This window comes from Thunnus maccoyii, chromosome 15 (genome assembly GCF_910596095.1).
Source record: "Thunnus maccoyii chromosome 15, fThuMac1.1, whole genome shotgun sequence".
Lineage (NCBI taxonomy): Eukaryota > Metazoa > Chordata > Actinopteri > Scombriformes > Scombridae > Thunnus > Thunnus maccoyii.
The window spans coordinates 11,050,985-11,060,751 of record NC_056547.1 but is presented as its reverse complement, the minus strand read 5'-3'; the positions used below and the strand labels follow the sequence as shown (position 1 = coordinate 11,060,751).

Genomic DNA, 9,767 nt, shown 5'->3' with positions numbered 1-9,767 from the left:
AGTTTATTCCCCTGTTCCAGAGACCTCCATTGTTGTCCAAAAACTATTACTACAAAGTTCTTGCACACCAGAAAGCCTTAGTATGGACAGGTACATTGGATCAAAAACTCTGACAGTGAGATAAAGGTATGAGGACTGAAAAAGTGATCAACAGTGTGCATATTTTTTGGTACTTTCATGCCCCAAAACTATTAAACACACATCACTGTATCGCACCGTTGCACTTGCTGACATTTTCCATCATTACAATGAACACAGGCACAGTAGGCCAGTCTGAGTTGCTCCAACAAACTCTGCCCTGCCATGTATGCTCATTAGCAATCTAAATGTGTAAATCTGCAGTGGATAATCCCCAACAAATATACTATTTACTCCTGTTAAGAGTAAAATTTGCTAAAAACTACAGTGAGCAGCAGTTTTTGGAAATCATTGAGCCTTTTTAAAAAAATAAACAAAACTGTATTTTTGTCGTTATGGTCACAGGAATAAATGGTCTTAGTGCTGAGTTCTTCTGCTGTTTAAGGACGTAATTTACGAAGTTGTACTATACTGAATAAGCTGAGTTGTTTTGTACTGCATTATATTGTAAGACATCGTTACTGAGTAGCAGAAACACCTTACTAGCTGATAACACATAGGACCTTCACACGGATAATCTAGGCCTGCTTCAAATGTTAAAACACAAATGAAACCAAGACCTGGGTGAAAAACAGTAATTTCGAGCATTCTGCCTGGTATGACTAAATCACACAAAGGGCAACTTTAAAACCAACCAACGCACTGCCATCTGTCACAAACAGCATACATCATGAAAACAGCCCTCTTTATCTGGAAAATGATATATACCATCACTGTAATTATTGCCCACAAATCTGTTGTCACTGCTTACAAAATCGCTATGTAGAACTGACAATGGTAAGCAGAGAGAGAGGGAGGGAAGATGTAGGTAGTGATAGATTTACTGAGTGATGCAGAGGAGAACAGCGTCTCTGAGATTTACAGCAGGTCTGCTGCCTTCGAGGCGGAGACACCTCCAGAGCCGTCCTGGCTCATTCCTATTAAGATTAATAATGGTAGTATTTACAAGGCCCAGATCTCCCCTCAGAACCCCGAGGCCGCGCTGTGCCAAACCACCAGAAGAACACAGCAGGCTGACAAGAGAGGAGGGAGAGAGCAGTGAATGAGTGTGTGGGAGACATGGGAGTGAGAAAACGCACAGTGCTCTTCAGTGCATTTCCACAGCAGTTATTTGTGATGCTGTGGTTTTTAACTTTCTTACAAGCCAAGGATATATTTTATGATTCATTAAACTTTTGTTGTAAAGTGATAAATCTGGGGGTTTACCCCCTTTATTTGAATTTTAACGTATTTACATTAACAGCTTACAGTTGGGTTGTGTTTAAAATCCCAGGACTGATGGAACTAAAATAACAAAAAATATTACGTGTGGGAATTATTTTATACCTTAATTCTCTATAGAGTGAAACACTGCATAGATGTATGTGTGCAGAAATCTCCTCTATCAGTTTGGACTCATTGATGCTTCGAGCACCTTAGTAAAGATTCAGCCGGGTGGAGCAGTGGTCATCCTGCATCATCTTAATTCTGTAGAAAATCAAATGAAATATTTTCTTGAAACACATGTAGAAATTTAGAACAGACAAAAGTTTTATAGTCAATAAATACAATTTTATTTACATCATTTAAAACTTCTAACAAAGAAGATTAGACCTCTTGTTAGTCTATTAATATTTCATGGTGTGATTATAAAGCTGATATATACTATTTGTAATACAACATCTACAACAAGAGTATGCATTATACATGATTAAAACATATGAAGGCATCATTAGGGTCAAACCCCAAAAGGGTAGTTTATTATTATTTGTTGTCTGCCACAGTGGCTTAAATTGCTGTGAGCTGGAATGAGCTAAAACCATGACACTTGGCCCAGTAACTGAAAATGATGTGCAAGTGCTTCCCAAGAAACATGAATGCAATCAACCAAATGGTGGCACTGTAATTAAGGCCCAAAATGAAATTTTGGAAAGGCCACGCCCCTCACACTGTAAGTCCAAATGACTTGAAATTTCACACACAAGTCCAGCTCATTGTGCTCTACAAAAAAAGCCTCTTGGACCATAAATGTCCACCATAATGGATTTTTTGCTAATTTGCATGAACTAAAAAACAGTAACATAAATTGAACTTTTTGGATTTTGACTGTATCAAAACCAATTTGGGTATACAGCACTGCAGGACAGAGATACACATTTCTATTATGAATGAGCGAGATCGATTGAAAAACATGGCCACCATCAATCCAAAAATATTTTGTAAAGGGCGGGGCTTAGCAGGGAATTGGCCATAACTCATTGACCATTTGTCCAATCATCATAAATCTTGGTAGGCATCTTTGGAACATGCGTGGTAAAAGGTCTACCAAAGCATTTTGAGCCCAGCCCATAGGGTTGGGCTGAAAACATGTACCTCGAAACCCAGCGAACAGAATTTCACCAATTTTGGTGTGCATGTTCTAGGGGCACGGATTAACCAAAATTGCCAAAAAGTGCCATTTTGATTGGTGCGAGTGGGCATGGCCTATCACATATTTGCTCATAACTCAAGATGCCTTTGAACAACCCTGATTAAACTCACTGGAGACATCCCGCACTATCTCCTGAACATACACACTGATTTACAAATGCTGCAGGCTTTGTGATAATGAAACAAGCGTGTGATTGGTCTTACTCTTTTAAACAAAATTAAACTAGCTGAGGTGACTTTGCTCACCTTTGTGAAGCATGAAACCCGCTTGTTGCTGCTTGTAGTTTTAATTTTGGCCAACTGAGCTGCTTTCTTCTGCTGAGTGCAAAAAGGTTTGAACCCCTGAATTGCCACTCTCAGCTATATTATTCAACCATTTTTTATGCATTTCCTTTTTAAACAGGCTTTAGAGTAAAGAGAGAAATGTAAGTACTGCAATTAAAGCTGAGAAATTTCAAACTAACCCCAGATATTTCACTGGAAATGTACATTTAATCTAATAAACTATCAGCATTCTGTTTACTTGCAAGTCAGCTTCTTTCAATTTCCCTTCTCAAGAAATGAGAATCACAATGTTGGTTGTCTGCTCTACACAGCTTCGGGCTATCTCATGTCTTGCTACTGAGTTTCAGATTGAAATGAAACTTTTCTGTCTTCCTCACTCTCCAGAGGAACATACTCACAATCGCTTGGCTCTAAAAGCTTGAGATTCGTCTGCATTGCTACCAGTTTTTGCACCCTGTCGGCTGAGAGAGAACCTTGCACCTTTGTATTGCAGAAGCGTGACTGTAGGTGCTCGCACGTTCCTGTTGTTGGTGGGATCTGGAGTATGGCGGAGGCCACAGGGGACAGCGGCTCAGAGGAACACAGCCCTTTCCACCAGGTGGATGCGGACACATGCTGGCATGAGCTCCATATCCCTGCCCCCTTCCATAGGCCCTGCTTAGCTGAGTACCTGGCAAAGCTGCCAAGTACTTTACCCTCGTCAAGATTTAAATGGTGTGACAGGTTGGAGATGACATAGAAAGCACTGTTTATCTGCTCCCCGGAGAGCGTCTGCTGTCCAACATGCTTTGGATCCAGCATGTATGCCGCTGCGTGGATGGGCTTGATGCAAAACTCCTGACACCTGTCTAATGATGCCATGACAGCTTTCTCTTCAGTACTGTGCAACACAGACCCAGACAGGGAGGCTCCGATGTGGTATCTTAACTGACTGAACATGTCAACAACACCTGAGAGTATAGCATCATCTCTTTTCATGTAATCAATATAATTCCCAATCAAGTAGAGCAGGTTTCGACTGCTACTTAACCCTTTCCAAAATGCTGCATCCTGTAATGTCGCCCTGATGGATGCCTCAACATCCAATGTGGATGAGACGGCCATCTCTTGGAGACAGTTCTGACCCTCCAGGAGGCTGTTGAACATATTAACCACACCTGTCCAGTCAGAGCCAGTAGGTAGTACCAGTGCTGTCCCATTGGCAGCGTGGTTTCTTGTCTTTGTAGTCTGCCAGCACCTAAAGTTCTCTGTTAATAGTTTTTGCTCTGTAACATACCTCACCACCTGCTCAGCTCTCCTGCACAGTGCTTTTATTGATGGTTGTGCCACAATTTCATCAAAGAGCTGCTGGGTGCCATATGCTGTGCAACCAATAGCTGATATGTGTGGGAAGGTCTCTTCTACTTCAGCCCAAGCTGCCATCATTTCCGGGGCATCATCAGTGACAATAGCAAAGACCTTTTGCGGTCCCACTTCGTTTATGACTTTTTTTAGTTCCGCAGCAATAAACTTGCTTGCATGTGTCTGCTCCTTTGTCTTTTTTGTGCATTTGTAAAACAGTGGTGTAGGAGTTGCAACAATGTAAACGATAGTTCCAGTCTCTTTAAAGTTGGACCATCCACTGCAGATGATGGTGACACAGTCTGCTTTCCCTATAGCCTCATGAACCTGGCTTTGTACTCTGTCATACTCACAGTCCAAGAGATGAGAGGACAGAGCCTCTCTGGTGGGCGGACAGTAAGCGGGCCGGAGTACGCTGAAAAATCGTTTCCAATAAATATTGTCTGTGAGAGTGAGAGGTGAGGAGGTGGCATACACAGCTCTTGCCAGGCACTCGTCAGCATACGCCTGACTGCGTTGATCCACTGAATCAATGAGGAACTGTCCCCCAGGATTGGCAGATGGTAAAAACGAGAAGGAGGGAACAGGAATGGAGGCAGAGGAGCTTCCATCTGGGCCCGGTGACTGCTGTGAAACCACAGAGTACTCCTTGCATTTGTCCAAATGCATCTGCATCTTGGTAGCATTCTTTGTGTATGTCTTTGAACAGTAGTTGCACATGAAGGTTTCCCGCCCATCTTTGATGGCCGGGGTGAAATGCTTCCATACACCGGACTGCAAGCGTGGCATCGTCCTGTATGGGTAAAATACAGATTAGGAAGATATTACGTTTGTATAAGCTGAAACCTTCGGTGTGATTAAAAAATGAATAACTAGAATTTGGGGTGTTTTTAATCACATCGATGCCAATATGGCCTTAAGAACTGGAAAATGTAGTTATGTACAGTAATATTTCTACATGTGGTGGCTGAATTCTTTCTTTAAGGATAGATACACCTAGGTTTAAACATGAACACCTTTTTGGCAATGGCAAAATATATTTAATTAAGACACTTGTCTTAAGAAATTGATTGACAGTCATTGACAATACAAATTGCATACAATATGTACTGCACACTAACTGTCATGAACCAACAACAATGATATATAAACACAACACGACTGGTCAAAATACATCCTGTCTTACAGATGTTAAAAATGGGCTCTCTCAAAACTTTCTTCAGTTAAACTCAGATAATTCAGAAGCTATTATCATAGGTCTAGATCCCTCCAGCGAGCACTTCTACCCCCACAGGTTCTCTGTCCTGTTGCATCAAAACACAGTGCAGAAATCCTGGTGTTATCTTTGACAACAAACTTAACTTTGACCAACAGGTGAAGTCAGTTGTTCAATAGTGCTTTCTGCAACTTCGTAATATCTTGAAAATTAGACTAATTTTTTTTTGTTCCGCAAAGAATCTGTAAACTCGTCATCCACACTTTCACGACAAGAGTCCACCTAACGCCTATTTTAGCATCTCTACACTGGTTAGCTCTAAGTTTTAGAATTGAAAAAACACACATTTTCAGGATTGCTTTCTACTGAATTGATTATTCTTTTGTTTTCATTCTGTGTTTTAATAATTCATACCTCACTTGTTATTATTACTATATCAATCCTACTTTTATCAATTATTTATCTGGTACTTTCTGTTGTTTTTATGCCTTTGTAAAGCACTTTGTAACTTGTTTTTGAAAAATGAGAAACTTTATATAAATAAAGTTATTATTATTATTATACATTGTTTTTCGCCAATTAAACATTGAAAAAGTAACAGCAAAATATGTTTCCAAAGATTTAGTCTTTTAATTTTTTTGGAGTCTGTTTACCATTATCCACAATTTTTTTCATTTTTTCCAGCTGTGAAGAAAAGCTCCTCCATCTCCTTTGTGCATTGCATTGTGGGACAATACTGTACATTATAAACATACTTAATTTTGTCTCTTAGTATGAGCACTATACATACTCAAAACCTGCTTAAAATAAGTGTGGAGTATGGAATTGGCTAAATGACACACTCAAGAAGGTGTAACCAAAAGGTACGTGCATTTTGCTCCCCTGTGATGAACATAAAAACTGCTGGACTTTGACATTAGTTACATGCATCATTTCATCAATACATGCATCTTTGACTTGGTAAGTAAATGTCTGTATCAAATTATTTCAAAAGTGACAATTACATTTCTATACAGCGCAGCGTGTGTATAAAAAGTGATATTAAAATGCCACTGTTGCTTTATAAAGCACTAAATGATTTAGGACCAAAATACATTTGTGATCTGCCGCTATTCTTATGAACTGTCAAGATGTGTCAAGTTCTTGGACAGGTCTGTTTATCGTCCCCAGGATCAAAACTAAACTTTTGGAAGCAGAGATCAGTTTTTGTGCCCAAATATCTGGAACAAACTTGCCCAGATTCATGCATGTATTTTTACTACTGTAAGTTTAATTTGTGAATTTATTCATGTCTCACTGCACTTTAAGTTATTGTTCTGTTTATTCATGTTTATTGCATTATAGGTTATTATTGTCTCTTTATTTTAGGTTATTCTATTTGTCTTTTTATTTAGCCATGTGTTTCCTTTAGTATATTAATGCCTTTTTCTGTCTCATGTTAAAGGACGGGTTCACAATTTTTCAATTCTGTCTTAAAACAATAGTCAGGTGCCCAAATAAATATTGAAATAGTTGTTTCTTGCCATAATAATTCTGCCATCATTTCTTTAATTAATTATTCAATAATACAGTATATAAGGCGCTCCACTGCAAATAGCACACAGCCACGTACAGCTGACCTTGTCAACCCAGCTGTATTTTGACAGTGTTGTGTTAAGAATATAGACGAACTTATTAGAGATTACTTGCAGGGTTTCCGCCAGTGTATTGCAAGTTGACCCCCTGTTGGGCTTAAGCATCAAAGAGAGAGAGAGAGAGAGAGAAAGAGAGCGTGTGTGTGGTTGCGCCGACACCGTTCTACAGCGCACATGGATGTGAGGATGAGCTAGAGGACGACTGCTGCTTAAAAGAGAACTGGAGCAACCCGGCTGCCATCCGGATAGAGACTCACCAAGAGCAGGCAAAGAACAGGAGAGTTTCTGCCGAAAACAAGCACTGAGACCCGGGGAGACATGAGAGCAGCTGCTTGCTAACAGTTACGGCAGAGAACAGGAGGGAGGACAGACGTCTCACTCCGTTACTCTGTGCTGCAACTCTGTGCTGCAACTCTGCTGCGGACTCACAGAGCAGACACTTTAGTTTATAACTGTAGTGTCAGTTGTCCGACCAAGTATTGATAACACAACAGGGGGGCCTCTTCACAAATGGGTCCGTCGTCAATGTGTTTGTGAGAAAGAGGGGGGGAGAGAGAGAGAGAGAGAGAGAGAGAGTGGGGCAAGGGGGCTGAGCAAATCAATGCACTGTACACAATTCTACTTTGAAATAAGATTTCGCCCATTTTAAATAGTAAACAAACAAATAGAAAATCAATATGTGGCGGTCAATGTTGATATTGTGGCGGGCCAGGACCATGAATAAATGAATGTATGGGAAACCTTGCTGTGGATTTTGGCCCCCCATCACTTTCACTTATTGTGAAAGCGCATCTGAAGGGGACCTTTCAACCTTTTTCAGTGTTCATATGGGCACCTGACTACTAGGCCATCTTCAAAGTTAAACAAGGACAAACAATTTATATAAATGAAATAGTCTTACAACTAATAGTCATCTAATTCCAATCCCACACACAGGTTCTAGTGGTAGCTATTGCAGTTGAAGTGTTATACAGGAATGAATAATCATAACTTCAAAAGCAGATTATTTTAACCTACGTTATCTCAAATCAAGAACTATTTTAATGCATTATTCAGAAGGTGATTTTTGCTCCTAAAAGCCATTTTAGTTTAGAGGACTAGACCTTACTTCCCCTTAGAATAAACTTGCAGCTCTCATTTACCCAGTATGAGAAAATAACAGAAAAATCATAATAATGAAAGCACAGCGCAAAGCAGCCGGATGAGGGGTCATTACATGAAGTGATGCGTCATCATTTTAAAAAAAAAATCCCATCCAAAGTCTGACTAAAACTGAAACTGAAGCAGAGTATTTAGCAGAAGTCTAAACAAGTTACTTACTCCACCGCAACCTTTGTTCATTTAGACACTTTAACGCCGTGGGGAAACGCTCTGCTCTGTCTGTCTGTCTGTCTCTCTCACATGACAGGTTGGACTGAACCAACTCAAAGGGTGGTCCGAAAATGTCAGTTTTTTTATTACTTATCAGTTGCTGAAAATAGAAAAATTATCATTGATATAAGCTGCTTAAATATAATCACCTGATCACAGTGAAAAGACAAAAAGTGGGGTAGCAAAACCAGAACTTTGCTCCCCGTAATTGAATAACGGGGATGCATTTGCTCCATTGCTCAGGCGCCTATGCCACTTTATACCTCAAAAGGCAATAGTGAGTCTCTAAAGCATCAAGTCTGCCCTCAATCTGACATGAGGATGAAGAAGCCTACTGTTTACAGTGAATCTGTGCTATGGCATCGTCAAGATATTAAAATACTACAAAGACATTTAGTAAATTATCAAAGAACTGCACAGATCAGTTCATTAGATCATGTTCTCCCCAGTATGACGACAGACGTTGACCAGCCGATCTGCTGCTAGCAGCAGAGATGACCTGCTGGTCTCACCTGGCCAGCAAAACGTCAGAGCAAATTTCCAAACAGGTGTTATTTGGATAAACTGACCACATATTGAGAATCTAAATGGTTACTTTGGTCACTTAATACAGTGACATAATAAAGGTCCTAGATTACAACAGCCTTTGTCCTGCCTCAAAATCTCCGCCATTGCTATCAGTTGCTCGGGCAGTGCTACTTTTTCATACTCTCATATTAGACTGAGGGCAGACTGGACCCTACAGTGACTCACTATGGCCTGAGGCACTAAGTGGTATTACAAAACAGCATGGGACCAGGGTACTCTTACATATAGCACCTTTAAACATTTGTTGAAAGCTGCTATAAAAATACATTTACCTTGACACTACTATACTTTCACTTGCTTGGCATGAAAATGAAAACGTGAATGGAAGCCTATCATGTCTTTTTTATAATACAATTTCTTCATTAACTTGTTATAGACAATAAGCAAGAAGCTTATTCACCCACCTCTCTATAAGGACACTATTCCACTTTCACAGTGGTCTGACGGCACATTCGAAGTCGCCTGAGGCTCAGTCCTGACACGAAACTCGATCCATCTGAAGTTACAGTAATACTAGCTGTTCAGGCTAACTTAATAGCCTGCTAAAAACGTTAGCAAACTGCTTTAAAAAGTGCAAAACTGCCCCGGTAGTAAACTTAAACCGAACTTTGTCCGCACTGATAAAGTATCCAACGTTACAGCAGGCTGTACGGAGCAAGTGTGAAAAAAAATGACTGTAAAAAAAATGAATTTTGTAGGGAACCTGCGCTATATTCGCCTTTTGTTGTGGTCAGACTGTTGCTACTTCCTGAAAACACACGTTCCGTCAAGTACGGGAGCTCAAA

At 40.2% G+C, this 9,767-nt stretch overlaps 1 protein-coding gene across 1 annotated transcript; it reads right to left on the bottom strand.

The window, feature by feature from the left end:
• Positions 1–1,530: 1,530 nt before the first annotated feature.
• Positions 1,531–9,753, bottom strand: LOC121913747. The gene is made up of 2 exons (XM_042436536.1): positions 9,387–9,753; positions 1,531–4,966 (listed from the first exon to the last, which is right to left on the bottom strand). The coding sequence occupies exon 2, from the start codon at positions 4,960–4,962 to the stop codon at positions 3,166–3,168; it is 1,797 nt and encodes a 598-aa protein (XP_042292470.1). The 5' UTR covers positions 4,963–4,966; positions 9,387–9,753; the 3' UTR covers positions 1,531–3,165.
• Positions 9,754–9,767: the final 14 nt, after the last annotated feature.